The 27,480-nt window shown below is 39.0% G+C and overlaps 1 protein-coding gene across 4 annotated transcripts in view; it reads right to left on the reverse strand.

The window, feature by feature from the left end:
• Positions 1-8,949: 8,949 nt before the first annotated feature.
• The window catches only part of PIK3R3 (phosphoinositide-3-kinase regulatory subunit 3), a 363,941-nt gene continuing 345,410 nt past the window's right edge, over positions 8,950-27,480 (reverse strand). For 3 of the 4 annotated variants that reach the window (XM_072997577.2, XM_020783361.3, XM_020783362.3), the window contains 7 exons: positions 21,618-21,798; positions 19,797-19,922; positions 18,377-18,519; positions 17,437-17,613; positions 16,146-16,220; positions 15,369-15,539; positions 8,950-13,099 (listed from right to left, as the gene is read on the reverse strand). In XM_072997577.2, the coding sequence (XP_072853678.2) occupies positions 12,901-13,099; positions 15,369-15,539; positions 16,146-16,220; positions 17,437-17,613; positions 18,377-18,519; positions 19,797-19,922; positions 21,618-21,798 (1,072 nt within the window). In that variant the 3' untranslated portion in view covers positions 8,950-12,900. Of the gene's footprint in view, positions 13,100-14,890; positions 15,174-15,368; positions 15,540-16,145; positions 16,221-17,436; positions 17,614-18,376; positions 18,520-19,796; positions 19,923-21,617; positions 21,799-27,480 lie in introns of those variants that run through there. The other variant, XM_072997578.2, reaches the window with a different exon arrangement.

A 27,480-nucleotide genomic window follows, 5' to 3' on the forward strand; every position in this document is an offset into this window, starting at 1 on the left:
AGAAAGTTCATCCCGAGGTTTAGCGAGATTGCGGCTCCGCTGACCGATCTGACGAGGAAGAAGGCTGATGACCGCATCCCGTGGACCAGCGACTGTGAGGAGGCGTTCCAGAGGTTGAAGGAGGCCCTCATCAACTATCCAGTGCTGCGTGCTCCAGACTTCGACCGGGAGTTCATCATCTACACCGATGCGTCTAACAGCGGGGTAGGAGCAGTTCTTTGCCAGGAGGATGAGAATGGTGACCAGCATCCAGTGTCCTACCTGAGTAGGAAACTCCAGAAAGGTGAGAGACATCTGGCAACCGTGGAGAAGGAGTGCCTGGCCATAGTCTACGCGATCCAGAAGGCCAAGCCTTACATCTGGGGAAGACATTTTATTCTGTGCACTGACCATTCACCACTGCAATGGTTAAAGACAATGAAAACCCACAATAGTAAACTTATGAGGTGGGCTTTAAACCTGCAAGACTATGACTTTGAAGTGAAGGTGGTCAGAGGGTCAGTGAACTGTGTTGCTGACGCCTTGTCAAGAAGACCCGAAGAATGAAGACGGCGAAAGAAACATGGACTATGTATATATTTTGGTGACCAAAGGTTAAATGTACCTGTTGTTTATTAAACATGCCTGGTTTGTATCAATAAAGGTAACTTGATGTATTGTAAATGGTAAATGTTTAGATGCCTAACTGATATGGTTATCCTAGTGTAAGTATAAGTAAGTATGGTATTGTATGTATAACCGTTTTTGTATGTTTTGGATCCAGGTTGTTTTTTGGAGAAAAGCACTTTAGCTTTCCCCCTACAAAACAACTTATAAAGAGGGGAGGTGTTACATACAGCACTGATGTTACCTGTCTGTCATGGGTTTGGAGGGAAAGTTCCATCCTATGGGGAGTGGAAGGCGGGACATCAGGAGGAGGGGCTGTACTGTATATATATGTGAAGCCTGTGTGGAGAAGCTGAAGGAGAGCTGAAGAAGAAGCTGGAGGAGAGCTGAGAGAAGAAGCTTGAGTGGGAGTCTGTGTGTCAGACAGGGTACTACTGTGTGTCAGTCAGTACCAACCTGATAGGTTCAGGTGTATGTATGGTTAGCCAGAACTGATAGGTTCAGGGTCTGTGCTTCAAGTTAAGTGTTCTGTGTGAACCAAACTGTGTGTATGTATGATTGAGACTAAGCCACGTTACTGTATCTTATTCATTTGATCATTTTATTTTCCCTGTGTGTCATTTAAATAAACCTTGTTCTTTTATTTGTTAAAAATCCATCCCTGGTCTGTGTGACTTCTTATAGGGAATGGTTGGTGGCAGCTTAGTGAAACGGTGGCATCCTCCAGTAGGTCTGGGTTTGTCACAATGACCACCACCCCCGCAGACACCAGCAACCTTTGTTGTCAGGAGATTTAAAACAGATCAAATAAATTGAAAAGATTAGTCTAGATTATCTTGAAAGAAAATGGTCAGTCCCAGCCGCTTTTTTTAATTTGGAAGGAATCTAGGCTGATGCTTTGTGTTACTGGGCTAAGAAGTACTGATGCTCAAAAATGCCTTTCAAAAACATAAAACCTTTTGAGTGTCTTATAAACTCCCTTAGCAGCAGGAACTTTCCAAGGTTAGCAACATTGTTGCAGCTTGTGAACTGGGAAGGGAGATCTGAACTTTTGACCTTGTGAGATTAACTAGCTGACTCTCAGAGGGATAACTGTTTAACACCTTCCTGGCCAAATAGGATGATTGTAAAAATATTTTTAAAAACATATTGACAAAATTTAAGCTGTAAATTTGCTGTTTTTTGCTTTGTGGCTGGGGATAGTCTTACTTGACTTAGCAGAGCTTTAGTGTCTTTATGCTATGACAGTTTCAAGCTTTTCACCCATCTTGTTGCAATATAGTTGTCTAGTGATTATGAAAAAAAAACCCTCCAAATATGTTATGTGCCATCTAGCTGCTTCTGATGTGTAGTGATTATGAGTTAATGGCCTCCAAAATGTCCTGTCATTAACAGCTGTGTTCAGATTTTGCAAACCTATAGCCTTTTGGGCTAGGCTGTTTTCCCTTCCTTCTGTCCTCTCTCCTTCCTAATAATATTTTCTTTTCCAGTAAGTTCTGCTTCTGTCCTGCAAACAAACACCTGTGGCTTCCTGTATTGAGTCAACCCATCTCATGTTTGGTATTCCTCTTTTCATACTGCCCTCCCCCCAACTTGTATGCCCCACACAAAAACAAGTCTCAGCTTTGGGGGATAGCCTCAACTGACCAGTTTTTGCTCTAGTGAGAGTTAAGGTATGACTTGATTTAGCACCCATTTTTGTGCCTTTCTGGCTGCCTATGGTATCTGTAAGACTCTCCAACACATTTCAAATGAGTTGATGTTGTTCCTGTCTTTTCTGTTTTTCGTTCACATAGATGATTTTAACTTTGGTTTCCAGTGACAATCTTTGCTAACTCCAAGCTCTCCCTTTTTATTATTATTATTACAGTGGTGCCTCGCAAGACAAAATTAATCTGTTTCATGGTTAATGCCGTCTAGTGAAAATTTCATCTTGCAAAGTGCGTTTTCCCATAGGAACGCGTTGAAATGTAATTAATGTGTTCCTATGAGGGAAAAAAGTCAGAAACAAAAAAAGTAAGCAAAAAGTCACTTACCAAGCACAGTACTACAGTAGACTGAGCCCAGCTCCTCATGGTGCCTTTGTAGCCTTGGAATCAGCACTGGGTTTAAGAGTCTTCACGAGGCTTGCCTAGCAGGGAAAAAGCCTCTTAGACCCAGCGCCGATCAGCTGAGGGGGGGAAGAGGGGGGCAGGAGCAGAGACGACCACAAAATGTCTGCCTGCTCCTCCCTGCTGGTTGCCGAGTCTCGGCTGTTTGGCACGCTTTTTCGGGCTGATCCAGGGCTCCCTGGTAAGTGACTTTTTTTGTTTCTGACTATGGAAAACGTGCCTCGCAAGACGAAAAATATTGCAATATAGCCCGTCTTGTGAGGCACCAAAAATATCTCAAGACCCTTTCATCTTGCGAGTTTTTTGTCCTGCGAGGCATTTGTCTTGCGTGGCACCACTGTATTTCAAAAGGTGAGGGGACATCTTTTGAAAAATATGCACACAACATGCTTGTACAGCTTTTGGTCTAATACAACTTTTCTTCCTTGGGTTGCCTAACCCAGTGGTTCTTAACCTTGGGTTACTCAGGTGTTTTTGAACTGCAGCTCCCAGACACCGCAGCCAGCACAGCTGGTGGTAAAGGCTTCTGGAAGTTGCAGTCCAAAAACACCTGAGTAACCCAAGGTTAAGAACCACTGGCCTAATCCAAAGAAAGGGTTTGGAAATTGGAACATAGCTTTCTAAGTTTGCGTTCTGAGAAGTGGCCATGACAGTAGTAATTTACGTGAAAGGTTAAAAGCTGTGTATGTTTCTCCATTGTGTGTGTTGCACTTACACCTTTGCTTCACCATTTCATTAAGTCCAAAAACAGCCCCTCAAAGTATTCTGACTACAGCTGTTATTGCTTCTGTCCTCTCTCAGCAACCATAGTACAGATCATGTGTTCATCTTTTAAGATTCTTTACCACTGGGTAATTCTAAGTTCCTGTTGGAGTTTTTGCATAGTGTAAGTATACTTAACTTTCATTTTAAAAAGCCAGGAAATTCAAATCATTAAAAAAAACCCTTCATTTTTATAAATAGGAGCTTCTGTATTATTATTCAGAATGACAGTCTACAACAGCCATTCTCAGTGGGAGGGCCATATGGCACCCTGGCAGATTTGAAGGGGACCACAAACTGGAAACAGTTCTTCACACATCACCTTATAAGGTTATGTGACTGATTTGGCCTATATTTCTTTCATTTTGTGTTTATGACCATGACCAAAAAAAGGTTGAATATGGCTGGTATACAGGATGCCTTCTTGTGTTCACTACCATTCATTCACACTTGTTGAAAAGCAGCCCTGAATTGCTATGTGTTTGAGTGAGAAATGATTAACTAATGGAGAAAGAGTTAGCTTTTGGAACTTTTCCCCTTGTTTTGTGTTACTTTGTGAGTGGTAGTGAGCACAAGAGAGTAACCTGTAGATCTTGACTGCTTCCATTGGTTTTTTTCAACATTCAGACTGGCATTTGTTATGTAAAGCTTGGTATCCTCCTTCCTGCTGGAACACGGGCATGATATTGTGTAGCAGTATAGGCCATTTCCCGGTGTTTTGTATCATGGATACAGAAACACAGTATCTCACATTCATAAAATGGAGTTGTGTTTTTTAAAATGAATTTAATACAATATGTGTGTATGTAAGCAATGATGTTGCTGCGTAATTGAAGACTTAGTGGTGAAACCAGACTTAGTGCTTTGTGATAAAGCTTTGACTATGCAGAATATCTACTGAACTGGGTGCTTAATTGATAGCTAAAGCTTCACATAAAAAAAAAAAAACAGCATTAGCAGTCAGAATAACCAAGATAGTTGTGACACTGTGTTCACTAACTCTAGATTATCCCTAGATACTAACAATTTTATATGACTATTATAATATTGTTCAGATGCTTTGCATCTTTAAATATTTAGTTTGTTGTAGAGGCTGATGAAACTATGAGTTCATAAATGATACTTTGTTCCCTTCAGCCCCCAGGTTTTTCCCCCTGAGACTATAGATGTATAGGGACTGCATACCCCAAATATACAATAGTTTTAATGTTGAAGCAAGTTCTGAGTTAGTAGCTGGTGTTTCTGCAGATGGACAATCCACCCTGCCAATTAGGATTCTGAAATGTAATAGTCATGGGGATTCCAAAATACTTTTATATGAAAAATGTTCTTTAGAACATATGTTTAAGACAATATCAAAGTTCTGAAACAGAGCCAACGCATTTTTACCACCACATCATTAACAGATAGGCTGTATTTCTGAATTTATTAGAAACAGCGGTCAGTACATCCTTCTAAAACATTACATTTAAATGTGCTTTATTGCAATCTTTTATTGCATTTTATTCTAAAGCAAAGTAGGCCAGAATGCTTAGTGTCCGGGATTCCAAAGCTCAACCATCTATTTTTTAAAAATAGAAACATACAGTAAGATCATAGCACATTTGGTGACAAGTACAATGTTGCATTACTCATCTAGAAACTACATAATGACTAACATACAACTGTTTTCCCATGAAGCAGTTTCTTTTTAAAAGTTAAACTACATGAATTTGACTATACCATAAAATGACAGAACAGGTTTTTACATACCAACAAGACTACCAAAATTACATGCTGGAATTCATATTAAAAATAACAAAACCAAAAACAATCCCATTGCTTCATGAGAAGCAAGTTTTTGACAAATAACATCCCTTAAAAGGAAAACCAAAGTGGATTTCAAGAATGCAGTATTCATGTGTGGGAGGTACAATGGAGTGCACAGCCCTGGCATCCTTCAATGCAAGACAGTGAAGTTACCCAGTCATTCTTGGACAGATATAAGCTATATGTGTATGTGTATATACGTATGTGTGTGTGTACATAAACACACACACACATTCCCATACACAATGATTAATGGCACAACAATACTGCCCTCCTTTGCACATTAGTTTTAGATGGGGTTTTCAGTTATGTAAAAATGTGTGTAACCATTGCTGTATCTTTTAAAATGTGGCTTATAGAAATGTAGCTTTGCTTTGAATAAACGTTTAATCTGGATTAAAATCTTAAAAACATTGAAAAGTAAATAAAAACACATGAAAATTGGTGAGGAGGTCCATTTGAAGGAAGGCAAAAACAAAGCTAAATAGAAAAAAAACCAAAAACAAAACCCACCAATACCCAGCTGTCAGATTGTAAGGTGGAGAAAGCAAGTGCAAATAGTGAAAATGGACTTTCAGAAGGGCACTGCCTCTTCAATGCATAAAAAACATGTGTATGTGAATTTTGTTCCCCGTATATCTATATACATACAGTACACACACACACAGACAGAAAGAGAGAGAGAGAGCAAGTGATTTGTTACAGACCAATACAATCCCATGGTGCTGTAAACTGGCAAAATTACAGAATTATCAACATATTGAGCCATACTTCTTTATAGTTAGTCATCCAAAGACCAAGCACTCAGCATTTCAAAAGACAGCACACAATTTTACCTGCACAGCTGGCTGGTGTAAAGGACCAGGGTGGAACGCCACTAAAAGTAATATAATGCTGATGAAGAGGGGAGCATGTTGAGCCCTGAAAATATCTTGAAATAGTAGCTTTTTGATAGATGTTGCAAATCCTGCTCCCCTGCATCTAAAAAATAAGTGGACCAAGGTGCTAACTGAAGAAAGTGCAATGATCTCATGGATATAGGCAAGATACCAAGCAATATGAAATACCAGAGTGGGGTTTAAAACACGAGCCATTGCAACATGCAGTACTATTTCTATCACTGAAACAATCTTTCCTATCAAATCCAGGGTATTCCTCTATGCCACTCGCTGCATATTGCTCTTCAAGTTGTGTTCTAACCCAACAGCAATATCTGTATAAGCCATAAAACAGGAGGCATGTTGCTAAAGCAGAACAGTAGAAAAATCTGCATTAAAAACTATGGATCCAGCCCAAGATGCCAGTGCTTTAAACTTGTAATAATCTAGAAAAGTCATAGATGGATTATTGATCCTCATATGCCCTTTGTTACAAAACAGACATAAGGGTTTCTCATGAATCCCCTCCCTCCATTGGATGCTTTCTGCCTGCAGAACATCATTGCTATTTTTTGATAGTATTCAGTCCATACTTATTCCAGACACTTTTTAGCTGAGGGCCAATTTACAAAGATGAGGTATCCATATCTGGATCTCCTATGTATTGTTCAAAACAATTATGTGGTCCACAGAGGAATAACACTGTCTCTCTCTCTCTCTCTCTGTGTGTGTTTTCAAACCTCTTCCCTGGCTATCTTCCCACTGTTCCTCATCCCCCAAAGCTGATACTTGTTTTGGTAGGGGGCATGCAAGCACTACACAATTATACACTTGCTGCTTCAAGGTGATGAGAGCCCGCCATGTATCTTTTGGCCCTCTCATACAATTTGACCTGTCTAAATCCTATTCAAAGGACTTTCAGAAGCACCCTAGTTGACATTACGTATCACCTTCATATGATAGAAGAGACCAGCCCCAACATGTGGGCATGTTGGTTCTCAAATATTGTACTTTTTTTGGAATTCATCTGCTTTTTATATCTTGGGCCTAAAAAAAGTCATTTCATATCAAAATAAAGGAGGGCATTCTATGAAAGTTGAGATAATTTTGTATGATATCCACTGAGCAGTTATGTCTCATCTAGCACACTGGTTCATAACCTTGGGTTACTCAGGAGTTTTGGACTGCAACTCCCAGAAGCCTTCACCACCAGCTGTCCTGACTGGGGTTTCTGGGAGTTGCAGTTTAAAAGCATCCGAGTAACAAAGGTTAAGAACCACTGATCTAGCAAACTGAACCAAGTTGTGTAGTGCATTTTCACACATACCTCTGATATTCCTGCATGTGTCTTGTGCCTGTGTGATGACCAACTGGGTGGCAAAGGGATTACAAGAAATACCCGCATGAAGGTGATATATAATGTCAACTAAGGTGCTTCTGAAGTCCTTTGAATAGGGCAGGAGTAGAATCTGTCCCCTCCTTCCATGTCATAAAGTATTAGTATGCTGCTGCTTTCTGACAAGTGCTTCCATTCCCTCTCAATGTAGGGTTGTTGTAGGTCACAGGAGCAGACAGAAGAATGTACAACAACATTTCTCAGTTGACTGGAAGGAGAGTCCAGGCTTAGCCAAGATGTCTACAGCTGGCTATGAGGCAGAACTGCTAGAAACATGTTAGAATGGAAAGTGCTGGCCTGAATAAAATGGTCTTCATTGCCAGGCCAATAGATGTTAACTTTTCCAGTCTGTTGCCAGCTCTAGTGAATCAAGATTGCCATAGTGATAGGAAATGACTTTCATGACCTATGAAGTAGTAATGCAGACATCATCCCCACTTTACTGAGGCTCCTTATGCATGTAGGGAGGAGCTGAGGATGATGAAGAATAAATAATAGGACTAGGAGAGGATCAGTGACATTAGGGGAATTGGTTAATGGTGTATTCCTTGCCTGGTTACAGCTGTCTGCGCAAGCCTGATTAAATCCTCTGCTGGTGTCAGCCCTGGGGACCACAAGTCATCTGTTTATTATAAAAGGTAATTTAATCTGCCAACCTATTCCACTACAATATCTTAAAACATTTCGTCAATGAACAAGATTGGAAAGGGTGTTCTTGGATAAGAAATAGCGTTCTTTCCTGAAAGAACTGTTAAATCATGCTGCACCATCAGTGAATGGAGGTCTCAAAGAGAGCCAAAACCAAGAGTAGGACTGCTTCCAACAACAAGTGTCTTACAGGGAAAATTAAACACTTCAGAAATATACTGAAACTTCTTGACCCATAAATCATATACACGTATATGAATTCATATTTCTACAAATGGATACTAAGAAAAAAATTAAAGTACATGACACACAACTTTGCACATAATACTAAAATACTTGCCCAAATCTGCAATTTTAACTTGTCACCTCACAAAAAATTATGCATTTATGTCTCCACGCACACAATATGAACTACCACTTTAGATTCATATTCCCTGTTTAGTGTGAATTTAAAAAACAAGAATAAAGCAAACACACATTCAAAGAGAAAAATATGTTCAAGTACCAAAAAGGGGCTTTTCTAGATCTGCAAATGTGATTGCAAAAAAGGAAAATTGCTATGTGAACAGAAACAGCATCAAGTCACTGTACAAGTTGTCAAAGCTTTCCACAGCAAGCGACAGCATAATTACAGACCCAAACTATCCAAGCCCTTAATATAGCACTAGATGTGCCCACATTTGATTTTTTTTTTTTTAAGAAAAAGGCCTAAGAAATCTAATAAACCTAAACTTAAATATTTGCTTCTACAGGCTATTGTTTGCCTGCTCTGAGACAGGCTAAAGAACTGCTCCTATCCTTCTTCCTGAGCTTGTGCAGATTGGTGTTTGGCTGTTTTATACAAGCAGTTTGGCGTGGTTCTCATTTACACTTTTATCCAAACACCTACACATTTATATATCAAAAGCACTGGAACTCGAAGGAGTTTGCACACTCAGTTTTTGTAAATATGAATGAAAGTTAATTTTGCTGTTGGACCTAAAGGGAAGCTTAAATATTTAGGGCCCCTGACCCTTTTTATTTTAGGCCACAAAAGGGTTATTATAACAATCTCTATGTATGTGTAAGAGTTTTCAAATGTTTTCTTCTTTCTAATAGCAGTTCCCTACACCACTGCTTGACAAATCACTTCTGAGTTTCTAGAGATTTCAGAAGTGTTTTCTGATGCAATACAAATAACTGGCTTGGTGTGTGTGTGTGTTTATGGGGAAATCAGCTTGAGCATGCATGTGCCAGATCTTATGCAGACCTAAAATGGATCTCTGGTTCACAGACTAGTAAAGTATCTACTGATGCTGGATTTATTCCTATTCTGCTAAAGAAGAATTTCAGAGTATTGCCTTGCACTCTCAGGGAGAAACAATGCTGCACTGCCCATACTAAGACTTCCTGAAATGTCATACACATGTATTTGATCTGATGGAGTGTGACTGACAAAGAAACTAATCAGCAAAAGTACTGGTAGTTCATTATTTTTCATTCCTAACTGATCTACGTGCATCACACCTGCTATAGTAACTGCAGAAGAAGAAGCAGTTTTCCAGCAGTGAGAAAGCAAAATACTGAATCATCCCAAAACCTACAAATTTATTTCCGATGAACTGTGCATAAGAGAACACACTATTTCTTAACACTGTGGGAAGGGGGAGGCTGCAAAGATGGATCACTGAGAACAATATAATTCACTGCTGCTGGATTTTTAAAAGGGTCACTTTTTGTAATATTCCTTCTTCAAGTGGTCATCTATGCATGGACACAAAACAGAACTTGTTAATGTGGATGCATAGCGGGCACAATTAAGGTCTATGTGCTTGAAAAACAAAGATGGCTTCTTTACTTTCACCCTGCACATTTAGCTATTGAGCTTCAGTTATATTCTCTAATGCATTGGTTGTAAGATAGGTAGTGATGCCAGGAGGACTAGACTTACTAAAAGTGATTTGAGCCATGAGAATTTGGAGGGTTGCCACTTGAGGCCAGCTAAATTCCACCACAGTCAGGAATATTAAATCAAGAGAGGTGGATGTAAACTGAATGAAGATGTTCACATAATATACTTGCTACATATTTCAGCTGACATCAGAATGATTTTCACAGGCCAGGCACATTCAAAAGTCTAATGCAGCAGCATCTATACCCAAGATAGATAACATCAGCAATTGTTACTTATTCACCTAAAGCAAATGCAGAGAGACAAACTGAAATGGAACTATATATACATTTAATTTGTACAGCATTTTAAAGCAAAGGTGCCAGAATGTGCTGGTGTAAAGGGAAATCCAGCAAGGAGGCTTTTGAACTGTTCTGTATAAAAGTTAGTTGTGAAATTTAAAATAAACAGCTGAAGGAAGTGTGTGTTTCTGAATTCATCCATGCTCTACCATTGTTTTTTGTCTATTGTGACACTAAAACATTAGCAAACAAGGCCAAATTTACACAAAGCAGCGAGGTTTGTGTAGCTCTGCCTCGTTTTGCCAATTAGTTTATTTTACTGTTTGATCATACCCAAAGTAGAACAAATTACCACTGGTATCTCTGGGAGGTTCCTCTGATTTTAAAGGGGGGGCTCTTGATTTTCCGGGCAAGATCTTGTGACAGTTTAATGCACAGATACATGTTAGAATGAGCAAACTGGCAAGGTTTTCAGAGGATCTCTTTTGGGTAAACTAAAGCCACACTTAGTGAAAGAAGAGAATGCTGGTGACTGAAGGGGACTGTGCAGTGTCCAGTTGGGTAAAGAAAAGATGGAAGAGATGGGAGCATATGAGGCCATTTACTTCCTTCTCCCAATTTTAAAGATTACTGGGTAGTTTGACACCACCATCTCATTTTTAGAAGATGTTGCTGCAGCTGATTAGCCAGCATTCATCTTAAGTGGTGGAAGATTAGTGCAAAACAGAAGTGCTTTTGGGACATGTCCAGCAATCTAGTTTGGCCCCTCCAACTGACGAATAGTGCTTAAGATTTATCATTTTCCTGATCAGGAATTTCATATTCTGCATAATACTTCTATGCTCCCATATAGTGCATTCTGCTTTGTGTAAACATTAGTCTAACAGTCTGGTGGATTCAAGGTGGCACCAAAGGTAGGGTAGAGCCAGAAAAGATCTATGTCCCAAATCCCTGGCATGCACTTCAATTACTACACCAGAAAAAAGGGAAAGACTTCATGTTGAATCTGCCCATTTTCCCTTTTTTACATAAGCAAGTCTTCTAGCTCAAGTATAATCTTCAGTCATTACAATAAGGAATCAAGAAGGGCACATGTATAGTAACAAGAAGTCAGAAACAGAATTTTTAAGAACATAAATTCTCACAGTCTAGAGGATCCAGTTCTTATATTTGCTGTAATTTCATTAGTTGATAAAACATACAATGTGGATGAATCTGACACGGCAAATGAAAACTGAGCAAAATTGTTTCTGTGTACCACTTCATATCTTGACTAATCCCGCAAAACTCATATATCCAAATATTTGCCTTTGGGAAAAACCAACAATGAATTCTTAAAGTATACAACCTGCACAATGGAATAATGATTTAGGGTGCAATCCAAATGCAAGTAGGTTTATAGACACGTTTCAACAGTATATAGACTGCACCTAGGTTTTTTGATGCTAGGTTTTGTTTTTGGTTTAGCGAGCCACTGAGAAGCAATCCATTGCACATTTAAAGGGGTTTTTAAGACAAACAAACAAACCAAAATGTTTTCTAACAGAATGTTCATTGTTTAGTATTTTATAAACATGCCAAACGCCAGCTTCATTCTGGTTTACATTCCAAAGCTCAGTATTTTTTTGGGGGGGGGGGAACTAACATCCTTGAAAGAAAGAAAATGTGTTTAAAAAGTAATACAGGGAAGTGGTGCAGTTACATCAGGTCAGGTTAACGTTTTGAAAATTACACAATAAAGTTTTAGCTTTTACATTTCTATATTCAAGTTTTGGCAAGTGTGCGATTACAAATGCAGTTTTCCCAATAAGTGCTCAATCCAGCAATGAGAGAAGTTTTGGTGGATTCAATTTGGTTTCTTTATTTGAAGACCTGTAGTGCTGTCAGAACCAAAACTTTGCTATTGTTGGTAAAACATAAAGCAACATTTCTTTGACAATAACCTTTTTAAATATGAACCTGAAACTCTCTCCATAATTCCTTTGGTCTCCTCTCACCGAATACCATGCTACATCAAGATGAGCCCTCGTGTTTAAGTTTGTCTGACTTGCAGCAAAGCTGCTAATATCAACGGGGGAAAGCTTCTGTAGTAGAGACTTTTCCCCATTTTCCTGGAGTTTAAGACTGAAAGATGTAACCAATACCTCAGAGAAACAAAATCCAAGTAGGAAGTTCTGCTGTGATACTTAGCAAAATTTTCTCTCCACAGTTTTGCTTCTAGGTATTCTGTATACATTTTGAGAGTTACTTGTTCCTTGCAGGGAGAACAAAAGAGAGAGAGGGGAAGAGAGAGTGTCTCTTTATATAAAAACACAGCTGATCTTCAGGTAGCACCAGGGCAACCTATCCCAAAGCTGTTATCTTGTTGCTGTTAAGTCTCCAATTCACATTCATCAAATCACTTCTTGTGCAAAACAAGCAGTCTAAGGAGAAAGAATGCCCTCTGGGTTCTAATAAAAACTGTAGAAAAGAAATCCAAGATAACCAACACTTCACCTATATCTCACTCTCCCAGAATTTATCTACAGAAGGAGGACATCTGTGCGTAGACAGGATAAGCAAGCCGGACATTGAGTGAGTCGTTGTGTTGGACAAGGGAGGTATGCTGGTAATGAAGGACTAATTCTTTAAGGGTGCTATATAGGTTATATGGCTCTGCAAACCCATAACCTCTTGGAGTGCTGTAAATCACACAGTGTTTAACTTCGCCATCAGCTCTGTAAAAGAAAAATAAAGATTATAAACTAAAGGCTTATCAGAAAGACACTGAATTATCATGATAAACAAGAGCAGCATAAATAATCATGTACGAGTGGTGATTTCTAGATTTGGAATACTTGCTACCTCATCAACAGCCATCTCCTATATAGCCAACATTTTAGAAAGGCATAAATCTTTCAGTTCAGAGTATCTTATGTTACTGTTCTCATACTCTGTTGCAGTAGGACACTTCAAGGAGTGGCACAGTAGGAATGTTTGGAATCATTTCCCTAAATAAATAAAAACAGTTATCAAATACCCAGGTGTAGATTTAACAAAAAGTCTTTTCAATCTCCAATTCTGGAGGAAATTAATCTCATTTTTCCTTCCCATTACAGAAGCATATTTGTTAAAAATATTTGAACAAATAGGCTGACAGTAGCTTTTTGAACCTAAATATCATCTTCCAAACACTTGCAAGGTGTTGTTGTTTAGTCGTTTAGTCGTGTCCGACTCCTCGTGACCCCACGGACCAGAGCACGCCAGGCCCTCCTGTCCTCCACTGCCTCCCGGAGTTGGGTTAAATTCATGTTGGTCGCTTCGATGACACTGTCCAACCATCTCATCCTCTGTCATCCCCTTCTCCTCCTGCCTTCACACTTTCCCAACATCAGCGTCTTTTCCAAGGAGTCTTCTCTTCTCATGAAATGGCCAAAGTACTGGAACCTCAGCTTCAGGATCTGTCCTTCCAGTGAGCACTCAGGGTTGATTTCCTTTAGAATGGATAGGTTTGTTTTCCCTGCAGTCCAGGGGACTCTCAAGAGCCTCCTCCGACACCACAATTCAAAAGCATCAATTCTTCAGTGGTCAGCTTTCTTTATGGTCCAGCTCTCACTTCCGTACATCACTACAGGGAAAACCATAGCTTTGACTATTCGGACTTTTGTTGGCAAGGTGATGTCTCTGCTTTTTAAGATGCTATTGAGGTTTGTCATTGCTTTCCTCCCAAGAAGCAGCCGTCTTTTAATTTCGGGGCTGCTGTTCCCATTTGCAGTGATCATGGAGCACAAGAAAGTGAAATCTTGCAAGGTAGCTTCATAAAATTATTCAGAAGTTAAGAGAAATGCACTTTTGTGGCTAGCATTTGAACTACACTTCCCAATCAAAACATGTTTTAAAAGCATATTTCCTGTAGTGATATTTAAGGTACCAATTAATATGAGATAAAACACAAGAGACTAATTCACTAAAACTCCACAGCTAGGATCAAGTATGTACAGCTTCATATCCACTTAAAACAAAATAAATGCCTCAAAGCATTTCATGAGTGACAAAGTACTTCAGCCTGGAGAAATATACATAGATCTGGTCCTTGTAAAAGCCTATTACAATTCTATTGTAAGAAAGAGAATATAATTTACAATTCAAGATAATATTGATATTACTAATGATTATATTGGGTTGACAAGTTATCATGAAATTTATGAAATTCTAATGGCTCTTATTAGGCCTATCTAGTCCAAAAACGTAAGAAGTTTGAAGGGAAAAAGTCTCGTAGCCTGGTTATCAAAACTATTTTAACTGATGATCTATTTTACTATAGCTATATAACAGATAAAGCATATACAACAGGACAGTAAAACATCCACAGTAACAGTACACTTGGACATAAAAACAGACCACAAGGGTAGACCTTAAATGGATTAACAGATATTTTTCCTCATTGGATATACCCAGTGAAGACCTGGAAATGTTATAGTACTTTTGGCAAGAGGACTAGCCTAAGAATGCAAAGCGGAAACAACTGTAGCATAGGTAAGGACCTCAATTAGTAACCACACTGACTACAGGATTATGGGAGTTAGAGTCTGACAACTTACTTTTTAAAGCTCTTTTTAATAGCATATGGGCTATGGAGCTAAGGTAGATGAAACAATGATTGCCTTAGTTCTTTTAGTATCAGGTGAACTGTGCCTGATAAAATTCTAGGCCAATTGTCCGTTTAAGCATTTCTTGATCCTTCTGCACATGAGTCTGAATAATTTATATTATCTTCATCACTGCATACTGCTTTATCCACATCCTCATATGCTAAACAAACAAAAAATAAAAATCTCTAAGATAAAAAGATTCTCTAGATGTGGAGGTCAACATTGTGCATATTTATTGTAAAGCAAGTCCAAGAAGTTTACTGAAGAATAATTATCAAGGGTTTGTGTGGCTTATTCCTCAGTAAATGTCATATAGTATTTCAGCAACAATGAAATTCAAGGGATTGTTACTTACACCACAGAACAAGCATAACAGCCTTTCTTGCTACTTTCTCGAATTAAAAATGCTCCATCAGGTTTCCCACAAAGCAAATCTTCTGCTTGGATGCGATTGAGATCTCCCACAAACCAAGTCTTTTCATCATAATGTGGTAGGTTTTCATCTTCTTCATTTGTAAAGTATGAACTAGGAAGAGACAAGTCTTATTGCAAACAAAGGCCAACTTCACAGAATATTAGGGGGGAATCAAAAGAGCATCTACTAATGTTAACTCTTGTCACAAGAACAATCATGCATGCATGCACACTTAAACAGGACTAAGACCTGAAGTAGTTAATAGTCATTCAATGTTGTACACAAACAAACAAAAAACAAAACAAAACAAAAACAGTTCCATTGTCTGATATGCTCATATTCCATTCACATAAGATAAAAATATTATGTACATAATGATTAATAATATTCAACCATCTCTGGTATTAGTTTTTAAAATGGGAATAAGCCCACAAGCTTTTCACCATTTACATGCCATTTATGGTACATTTATTATAATGATGGATATGAACTAATACTTTTATATAGCCATGGGTGAAAACTGATAACATCCTCAGCCTCACGTGGTGTTTTAAATTACTGGATTTCAACCACTGAATTCAGTGGTTCTATTGGAAGCATGTTACATGTAGAACCAAGCCATGGTCACTAACACAAGAGCTACACATTTTTGCAGTGCATTTTAATGCAATTGGTTATTCATGTTACAAAATTCATACTATGGACACAAAAACTTACTCATCAATGTTTTCATTTTTTATTCCCAGCCAATCGTTTATTCGTTTCTGCCGTACTCCCTTATGATTGAGCCAGCTGTGAATGAGATAAAATGCATCATTTAATGTGGTTGGGATCATCCACAAAAAGCTCTTACAGTGGCATTCTGGCTAACAGCGTGCACACGAAAATGCATTAGAAAAAAAGATATTCAGCTGTGGCTTCAAATCCCTGTTCTGCCTTGGAAAGTCAATGGGAAAGTGGCATTGGTAAAGCCACTCCTTAAATATCTCATATCCTTCAGAAACCCTTCTAGGGTCATTATGAAGTTGGAACTGACTTGACCACACATATTAATGGCATCATGCAGCATTTTGATCCTTTAAGTAAAGTAAGTACCTAGAACACAAAGAAGATCTCTATGTGAAGTCATAGCATAAGTATGTTGTTATCCCCCCTATCAATATGTGGCAGCGACCCATGATCAGTGATGTCAAAATGTATTTCGTAGGCAGGTGGTAATAAGACTAAAGCAGGAAGGCCAAAAAAAGGGCATAGTTAAGCTCTCTACTGTGATTTGCTTCATTTAACAACATTGATTACATATAGACTGCCTTTCACTTCAAAGGGAAATATAACAGTTAATTGTGGCCAGACCATACCAGGGACATTTTGGATTACAACACAAGTGGACAAAATGGCTAATTAACAACAAGCTCCTCCACGCTCTTCAAATCTTTATTTACTTATAAACCCTATGTACCTTCTAGGTATGTAGAGAATATATTTACCATGGTTCTTTTCCCTCCAATCTATAACTTTTGGAAGTGAGGTGGGGAAATGCCTTCCCTAAAACAGAACAGGAAGGACTAAAACTATAGGGTTATCCTATATAGAGGACATGAATGTTTAAATTAAAGAAGAATGAGGGGCCCTTTGAGGTCAAATGCCTCAGAAATTGTCCACCCCCAGATTAATTATTAATAAGCATGCAGCTATTTGTGAGTACTGAATGGGCAGGCTAGTTGTTAAAATTGTCTCATTGTAAAGGGATCAGCCTCCTCCGTTAATGTCTTAGGATAAATCACCACAAAGGTAATTAGCAGTCAAATTAAATAGCAGTTGCAAGGGTAGGAGGGATTGACACACATTTGAGAATAGTAGGGAATAATATATTTGACCACTACCAGGATCAGGTTCCATCATACCTGCTACTTATTTCTTAAAAGTCATTCAAACATTTGCTAATTGCATTAATAGAGTCTCATCTAGTCTGACTCATGAAGTTTCTATTCGTAGGATGCTCACTTACACAAGGTACTGATCTCTGATTTTCCGCAGCTGGATAAGATCAGGTTTGATGCTATTCATTTTCTTGTCAGTTTCTCGGTTGTCCAGGGCTTGCTTTTTCAAGTCCTGCTCAAGTCGCAGCTTACTGTCATGGATCTCTCCCAGACGTGATTTTAATTTTTCATAGTTAATCATAATCCTGGAAAACAATATGTAATGCTTTTAAAGGTTGCTAGTACACATATCAAGACCACAAAACAAAACAAAAACTTTTAGCACAAAATATGTGTCTTATCTATAGATGAGACTAAAAAGCGCAGAGGATTTATGGTAGGCACAGTGCAGGATGCTGTCGCAATCCTGCCAGCTTGGAACCTAAATAAGCATCCACTCAAAATTTTTATATATTTATTTATTTATTTAATTTATACCTCGCCTATCTGGACTACCAGACCACTCTAGGCAGCTTCCTATTCGCATTTTATTATTTAAGGAATAAACCAAAAGTACAGAAACATGAAACTAAAATATAGGCATAAAATATGGTACAGGAGACTCCAGCAAACACAGGATGCTTCCACTTTCTTACTCCTGATAAGAGGAAAAAGGAAGTACAGATTTTTCTTTCCAATTTGAAATGACTGACTGGAGTTATCTAGAATTCAGCTAACTAGAGAAAATAAGGGGGGAGGGAGAGAAAATAGTTAAATATTGTCCAGGGTCCCAAAAGTATGCAGGAATTAGACAGTGCCGCTGATACTGCTGTGGAACTGGAACTGATGAACTACAACTTTTAAATGGAATCATATGTTCATATAATGTATATAGTACTAAAAAGTATTTTTAATTCGTTTGCTTCAGGTTTGGGGGCATGAAGGGATGCAATGATTTATAGAGAAAAGACATGCCACTACCACGCTGGGACAGAGATTGCCGGTAGATGTGAATTTTGACAGACCTACCGTTCAATTTCTTTCTCATTCCCTTCCCTTCGAAATCGTTCAATGTATTCTTTGCTATATCGTTCTTGGGTGTGACACTGCTCTTCAAATATTTTAATTGTTTCGTTAAATGCTTCTATTGCTGTTCTCTTCATCTGAATTTCCTGCACAGAGAAACCAATTCAGAAAGGTCACCAATTAACCACTGGAAGCGCAAAAACACAGAGGTGCCTTCCGCTATTATTTAATTATTATTTTTATATAACATGAAGATTATTAATGTTGGACTTCTTAATTGGTAGTATGTAATTTGATATTGAAAAGTTTAGTATTCCAAAACCAAGATAATAAAACTTAATCAACAAGTGTCTTTGGCTGGTTGGGTACCCTAGTTTGCCTTCTTGCCTTCTCACAAAAAAGTGATCCATCATCCTGAGGATGCAGGATGCTATACCAACAGAAGCCATGAATGAAGCCTCAGCTTCAGTGCCCAGTATGGATACTTATAGGAGTCAAGGATGGCAAACTAACCCTAAGGAGCTTACTAAAACTTCTACCGCAAAGTTATGTGTAACTGCCCAATAGGATTTCTGCCACTAAGAGATGGCTGAAACAACTCTGATATGAAAGGTCAGCCTTTCATATTTTTAAAGGACTGAAATCATGTACAGTGGTGCCTCACATAGGGATCGCTCTGTTTTACGGCAAAATCGCTTAGCGACGCTGTTTTTGCGATCGCAAATGCGATCGCTTTGCGATGGTCCCTATGGGTGAATTTCACTTTGCGATGATTGCAGGGAAGTGATCATCGCAAAGCCCCCATTTTCGGCCAGCTGATCGGCAGTTTCAAAATGGCCACCGGGTAAACAAAATGGCCGCCCACTGTTTTCAGGCACGGATTCCTCACTTTAGAGGCACCGAAAATGGTGGTGCTATGGAGGATCTTTGCTTAAAGGTGAGTTTTAAGCCCATAGGAACGCATTAATCACGTTTTAATGCGTTTCTATGGTCTTTTTTCGCTTAGTGTTATCGCTTAGCAGCGATTTTTTCTGCACGAGTTAACATCGCTAAGCAAGGCACCACTGTATTTTATTCTCCAGCTAACTCTTTGCTGTGCTCCCATTCAGCAGAGTCCTGATGTAGCACAGAGGTTTTTAGGTAGGGTGACAGCAAAAACCTACACACTCAGTAATACTCAAAATTCCATTCGGCCAAATACTTCTTTCACCATTATTTGATAGCAACACAACTTTTGGTGACTTCTGAAATGTTGTGTTAAGTGGGTATTTTATAAGGGAGAAATGTGGAAGTGAGAAGTACTCTTAACCCCTTCCTTCAGCTGCTCTAAGTGTGTAAGCCCTCCCCAGCACAAGGCTAGCCAACTTGCAAAAGCCAAGGGGCTGCACCCACCCTCTCAAATCTAATGCAAATTGCAATATACCTGTGATGTTCTGGTGTATTCTTCATATAATCTGTCATACTCCTTACTTTTCTCTTGATATTGAGTGTGGTATTCCTGAAGCTTTTTGCCCACAGCATCAATATTATCTTCTTTTACCAACTGATCCTATACATCAAAATAGAAAATAGGTACAGTTTTGTACAAAAGAGATTCAAGTACTACTTTGTCAGAAGAACAACCTTTGTGGAAACACAAGTATTAAATTGATCATCTTATTCCTGCACAACAAAGCTTCTATACTTCTGTATTCACGTAGTTCCACTGGAGCCACATATTCACTAAATTGTTTCCCTCTGCTTTCTCACAGTGACTATTCCAACTATATAATGAATATGTGTAAATATTTGAGGGTTGTAGAGATATCGCGCTAAGATTTAAGAAAGTTGTGTGAACAAGTATTTTGCTGGGATGGCCAACATTAACCTTTTGATATCAGCTGGCTAATTTTGCAAGATTTCTATTAGAACACGGCGTGCTTTCAACACTCTACATCTTCCTACCATTTTAAAGCTCCAAAGAGATACCAAGCAGTATCACAGCAAAGTAACATACCCTGTTTCCCCGAAAATAAGACAGGGTCTTATATTAATTTTTGCTCCAAAAATGCATTAGGGCTTATTTTCAGGGGATGCTTTTTTTCCATGTACAATCTATGTTTATTCAAATACAGTCACGTCATCTTCTTCTGGTTACTGCACAATGGTGGAGGGCGGGCTTTCACTTAACTATGGCTTATTTTGGGGGTAGGGCTAATATTACGAGCATCCTGAAAAATCATATTAGGGCTTATTTTCAGGTTAGGTCTTATTTTCAGGAAAACAGGGTACCAAGATCTAGATTTGATGAGAAGCAGAAAAGGTGGTGATTTTAACATTCCCATGCCCACCCTGCACACACTTTACGCACAGACTTTGTAATACTTGAGAAATGACTCCGAGATGGGCCAGAACAGTCAGTAAGGTCTAGAAAAGGAATGGGTATAGTACAGTGGTGCCTCGCTTAACGAGCGCACCGTTTAACGACGAATCTGCATAGCGACCCTTTTTTTGGGTCGCTAATGCAATCGCACTGCGATGTTTAGATAGGCTAAACATCACATTGCGATCATTTCTGCACCCGGCGGCCATTTTGGAAACAGCTGATCAGCGGTTGCAAAATGGCCGCCGGGTGCAGAAAATGGTTGCCCGCACCATTTTCGCGCCCTGCCCTCGCTTACCAGGCAGCGAAAATGGCAGCCGGATCCAGGATTCTTCGCTTACCGGTGAGTTTTTCCCTAATAGGAACGCATTAAATGGAGTTTAATGCGTTCCTATGGGTTTTCCCCGCCCGGATAGCGACGTTAATCCTAGAACGGATTAATGTCGCTATGCGGGGCACCACTGTATTGTCCTTGAAATACTGTTGGACTGAAACTCACAGCATTACCCAACATGGCTATTCTGGCTAGGGCTGATGAGAGTTGAAGTTTTACAACATCCTCAAAGCCACATGCTGACAACCCCAGTCTAGAAAATTATTCTCTAAGGAGGGTTCTAGTCATTTCTCTGGTACATCCTGATGCTACCAGTGTCTGTTTTTATTACAGTTTGTTTAATATTTGTATATTATTTGTTACACTAAATTATGAAGCTGGCAAATTAAACCAGTGAATTTAAAAAAGAATTGAAAGGAAAAACACCCAAATTAGGGATCCTTTTCAAATTGCCTTTAACTAGTTCTGGGATTAGTGCTTACAGCCAAAATTTTATCTATAGAAAACATCTGAGTTTAATGATAATTATGGTTCTTTGAATATCTCACCTGTTGGTATCTGGATACAGGATACATAAGCTTCACATCAAGTTTCGGATTGTACTGGGCAAGAGACTCATGGTGATAGTGGTTAATCAGCTCCACCACAGAATTAAATGTCAGTGGATCAGAAAAACCGTATTTACCGTCTCGATGATATATTTTTATCAACTTATTGTTGCCACCCTTCCTATAAAGGAGATAGCAAAAACAAGCATATCAAACTGTGCACTCATGATGCAGGAAAATCACAACAAATACTGAAACTATACTGATAAGTAAAGACAAATCCACTCCTTCATAGTTACTTTGCATAAGTTCTCACCTTTTATCTGGGGTGCTCTAGAACACTGTAATTTGGATGTTTGGATATTCATATAAAATACAGCCTAAATGTAGCTTTCAGACATCATTTATTTTTAAATTAACAAGAATTGCTCCAAAGGGTATCCTACATAAACAGTGTACAGAACAGCACAACTGTTTTCTAATAGTGAGGAATTTTACAAAGGCACCATCTGACCTTTTAGTTTATTCATGTCATCCTCTTACTCTGACATTACTCATATGTTTACTATACAACTTCATGCCAAACAACATATGACTTCTAATATGCCTCATTTGCATGTTTTTGCTGCTATGGGCAGATATAGCCCTTCTTCAAGATTCAATTCTTTAAAATTTTGTATTCAGTTGTTTTTGATTTTATTTATTTATTCTGTTCTGTAAATGTCATAGTTATTTGTAGAATCTCCAGTTCTAGAAAGAGCCAAACCAAAAACTGGGTCAAGATTCCCTTCCAGTGTTAAAACTTCTAATTTCTGTATATGTGCATGGAACAAAAATAAACATGTTAAGTGACTGTTAAGACCATATATTCTAAAACAAGAACAACCTCCCTGCCAACATATAGCAGGAAGTAGATACTGAATGAAGAGGTACAGTCCACATTTAATTGAATATAGCTGCTCATTAATTCTTACTGAAAAAGATAAAGCATTGTTTCAGTGACAACACAGGCAAATTACTGCTAACACCAAGAAGATACAGCTAACAACAGTTCCACAGGAAGGCAAATCTAGATTTAGATATAAGGGATGCTTATACGGCATTCATTTCCTTCGGTTAGGAGATGTCAGAGTATAGAATTTACAGGCCTGAGCAGAACAAATGTATTAATGAGCAGCCATGATGTTCAGATGTGTCAAAATGCTGAGTCACAGTGACCTAGGAGGGCTGGCTCAAAGATGATGCAACATCTGTGCTGACTGGATACAGCCAGATGATAAGTGTATATATGTGGACTGTGTAGAGAAGATGTATTCCTGCTCTTCTGATGAATTCATGGTGTCATGCTGTCCCTCTGTATATTTGTAAATATCCTGTAAATACACATCTGGTGCTGGAAGAAGCTGATCGTGAGTCATTTTGCCATCAGGACCTTGAAGTTACTCTGCTAGAATTTTCCATGTGTTCACATACTAACAAGGGGTTATGGGCCCAACGATGCGCCCTGCGAAGACCGCCTTGCGCAAAGAATGTTGGTGGGTACCAGTGGGTGCCACTATAGCGGATGGAGGAAGAAGTGGAGGTCCTGGAAGGTGGGAGTTCTAATGTTGAGAGCCCAGGGGGAGAAAAAAAAAGAGGACTGAGAGCAGAGCCAACAGCATGCAGGTGTTTGGAGGAACTAGCATGGGAGGTTTTCCCCTGACAAGATTAAATGAGATAAGTTACCAGACATGGTCCATCAAAGCTGAGATGCTGTTAAGGAGGGAGGATCTGTGGCAGATCATTGCCAATCCCCCAGCAAGGCTCAATGAAGAGCAAGAATGGCTTAATGACAGAGCTTTAAGCACATTAATCCTTTGCCTGGAAGACAGCCAATTGGTGCATGGCTTGACTTCAGCAAAAGTATGTTGGGACATTTTAAGAAAAATGTATGTTAGGGACACGGCAGGAACCAAGGTGTTCTCTAACAAGAAAGCCATACAGATGCAGACTACAGCCCGGTGAGAGCATGTCTGAACATCTGCAGAAAATAAAAAATGTCTTTAACGAGCTAGAAACAAAGAGATGTGCAATTTCCAGAACACCATAAAGTGTATGTCATCCTGAGGACTATGATGTCTTAGTTACCAGTTTGGAATCGATGAGCGAAGACGATCTGATGTTGGAGTACCTGACGGGCAGACTATTAGAAGAGGAGCAGCGTAGGAGTAAGAGGTTCGACAGCAGAATGAAATATGACAGCCTGTGATGAAAGAACCAGGATGACAAGAAACAGAAACCAGAATTCTCTCCACAGCAGATAAATGCCGCTTCCAGGAGGGGAGAACAAAATAGCAGAGCCATGACTGTGAAACACTGTTTCGGCTACGGATCAAACCAACATCTGCTGAAAGACTGCAGACAAGCCGGCTGTAGAAGCGACGGAAGGAGAAAATGGAGGATTTCTCTTGTCCAGGCAGCTGATAAATCCAAGGTTGCCAGCTGGATAATTGAGAGAGGAACTGTTTCACATTTGACTAACAAAAAAGATTTATTTTCTTCCCTAGGTGCTTTGGAACAGAACTGTGTGAGCCTGGCAAATGGAGAGAAATCAGCCATTGCTGGAGAATTGTGATACCAGGTCTGGGAAAGGAACTTAAAAATGTACTTCCGGCTTGACGTCGCTACGAGACAGCAGCAGGAGGACAGAGCTCTGCCTCCTAGGCTGAATTCTGACCTGTTTGGGACATCGCAGGGTGTCGGACGGGTGGTAAACTGGGGGGGGGAACCTGTTGATCACGGGGGGGGGGCGGCGGCCACCCCCGTTTGATCCAGGAAACTCCCTAATCAGCCAACAGGCAGAAACAAGCAGCTTAGGTTCGCTTGCAAGTCATCGGCAGCTGGCTAAAAGAGGCGAGAATCAGCTTTTTTGGCATCGTTGTTTACCATCAGGTGAGATATATTTTTACAACTAATTGCTTATGTACCCTTGGAGATTTCTATATATGGAAAAAAGAATCGCTGTCTATCTCAGTAACTACAAAGCAGCAAAAATCTGGTGAGAGGGATAGTTTAAAGATTATGGAACATATTTTTAAAGATTATGGAGCATATTCATTCAATACATTTAAAACATTTAAGAATATTACAATTTGGCATTATAAAGCTTAAGAAACTTTCCTGTAAATTTGGGCCTTGTTTTGAATATTTGAAGTCTTTTGGCATGGAGCCCAGGAGTGACCTTGACTACACTGTTGTTGCTTAAAGCCTCAGAATCTGTTTACTTCTTTTTGACTTTTTTTTTCTGTGTCTGGCTGGACAAATTAACCCTAGAGTGGAACATTAAAAAAACTGTGCCGTGGATATTCGTAAACCTGTGGAATTAGGCCATCAGGCCGCGGATACAAATATTTGGGGACCTTGAATCTTGGCCTAAACACTTGGGCAACTGGAACAGAATGGCACAACAAGGACAATTTTGGAATGAAATAAAATCTACCCTTCAAACAATATTAGAAATAGTGAGATCCCATTATCAGGAGACAAAACCATCTAATCAACATCAGAAGAATCATAGCCCGCAAGCAACAGGGAACAATGAAGAAGGAAATGAGAGTGTTTCAGATGATGTATGCCAATCAAAACAGGAGCTGGAGGAAATTAATCTAAGAGAAACGTCAGTCTTGAATGAGAGGAAAAGCCTGGAAGATTCACTGAAGATAGACCAAGTACATAAAGAGTTAATGGACATAAATCAGATGTGCAAAATGGTTTCAGAGGACATGAAAGATGACAGAATGCTTAGAGACACAGAAATACTAAATGTAAAAAGAAAAATCAGAGAGGTAATTACCTAGAAAGATGAAAAAGGGGAAAACAAGGAAGGGCCCCTTAATATTGAAAATATGTATATATTTAACATCGGGAATCGTTAAAGGGTATACTTTGTATATTAAAAAGGAGAATTAAATTGAAATAAGGGAGCCCTAATCAGGGTAAAGAGGTAATCTGGTGGTTTTTTATTTTAGGTAAACTGAACTAGATATAAAGCTGGGTCATAGGTCTGGAACCACTTTCAATAATAATGTTATCAGAAGACTTTGAGAAGATTATACAATATGAGAGTAATATTATGATAGTAGTCATATTATATACTAAAATCTGTACATGAATGGATTGAATGTTTGAAAGATGTCTGGAATTTTGGGGGGACAACCGGGAAGACACTGAAATGTAAAAAACAAATAATTGTAAGCAAAGCATGTAACACGATGTTTGATAAGCACAAACAATGTAGATAGATTGAAAACTAATAAAATGTTTATTAAAAAAATGTACTGTTAGATCCACAGTTAGACTGTAACATTCTAAGCATTTGAGAATGATAAATGTACAATTAAGAAAGGAAACATTGTATGTGTAAAGGCAAAACTAGAGAACAATCTGTATGTGCTAAAGAGTAAAACACAGAGTGACACACATGCCATAGTGAAAAACACACCCCAGCACAATCAGTGAGCACATTTGTTGCATAGGAGATTGGGACATGTGAATTTCAGAACACTGCAAAAGATAGAAACAATGGCAAAAGGTGTGAAACTGAAAGTATGTAAAAATTACTTAGACTGTAATGTTTGCAAATTGGCAAAGTCAAAAGTGAGCCCCAAAAGCAAGGAGCGCACCAGTCAAACGAAAGGACTTTTTCAGTTGGTGCATGCTGACATAATTGGGCTTTTTGTGCCATCTATTGGTGGAGCAAGATATGTATTAGTCATAGTAGATGACTATTCAAGATATTCATTTTGCTACCTGTTAAAAACCAAAACAGAAGTGTTCAATAACTTTAGGAAGTGGGTAAAAATTTGTAGAAAAACATTATGGCCACACGGTGGTGCAAATTCAGACAGACAGGGGTTCTGAGTTTCTGTCGAAAAAGTTTCAAAATTGGCTGGAAAATAATGGGATATTTCACAGAAAGACAAGTCCATAGTCACCCTTCCAGAATGGAGTAGCAGAACGTAGAAGTGGCGTTCTACAAATGATGAAGGATGCCTTGTTAGCAGACGCTAACATGAGTCATGGTTTTTGGGATAAAGCTATTCTTACAGTGAATTATATTGTGAACAGAATTTGGTCATCAGCAATAGAGCAAACCCCATATTTTATGCTGTACGGGAGAGAGCCATCCTTACAGCACATGAGGTTATTTGGTTGCAGTGCATGTCCCAAAAGAGACTAGGAGAAAGGGCAAACCTAAAACGAGATTCTTGGGATATGAAAGAGGCTCAAAAGCATATCGTTTCCTAGATGGAAACAGGGATGTGGTAATCTCAAGGTCTGCAAGTTTCTGTGAACACGAGAATTGGGATAGGATTCATGCTAACTCTCAAGTTTACATCCCTATCACTGACAGAGGAAGAAGTGAGAAAAGGCAGTTAGAGCCAAGAGAAGAGGCTGAAGAGAGCACGAGCCAGAACACATCAGGAGATGAAGAGGATGATGGATAGTGTAGTGAGGCAGAAAGTGAGGTAGAAATTAAGGAAGAACCACAAATCAAGGAAGAGCCGCAAAACCCCAGGAGATCTTAGGTAGACATTGCAGTAGCAGTAAATATATACTGGTAAAGCACTGGCAAAGAGTGAAAAGAGTATTCAGATACTTGAAGAGAACAAGTGACAGGTGTCTAGTTATAAAACCTTCAAAATTATTAAAATTGATGGCTTATGTAGACAGTGATTGGGCAAACGACAAAACTGATAGAAAATCAATGTCTGGATTCACAGTGTTATTTGCAAATGTGTTGGTAGGGTAGTAATCTAGAAAACAAAGTTCCATCACTACTTCAACAACTGAGGCTGAGTTTGCTGCTTTGTCAGAGTTGTGC

The sequence above is a fragment of the Pogona vitticeps genome, chromosome 4, assembly GCF_051106095.1.
Source record: "Pogona vitticeps strain Pit_001003342236 chromosome 4, PviZW2.1, whole genome shotgun sequence".
Taxonomy (NCBI): domain Eukaryota; kingdom Metazoa; phylum Chordata; class Lepidosauria; order Squamata; family Agamidae; genus Pogona; species Pogona vitticeps.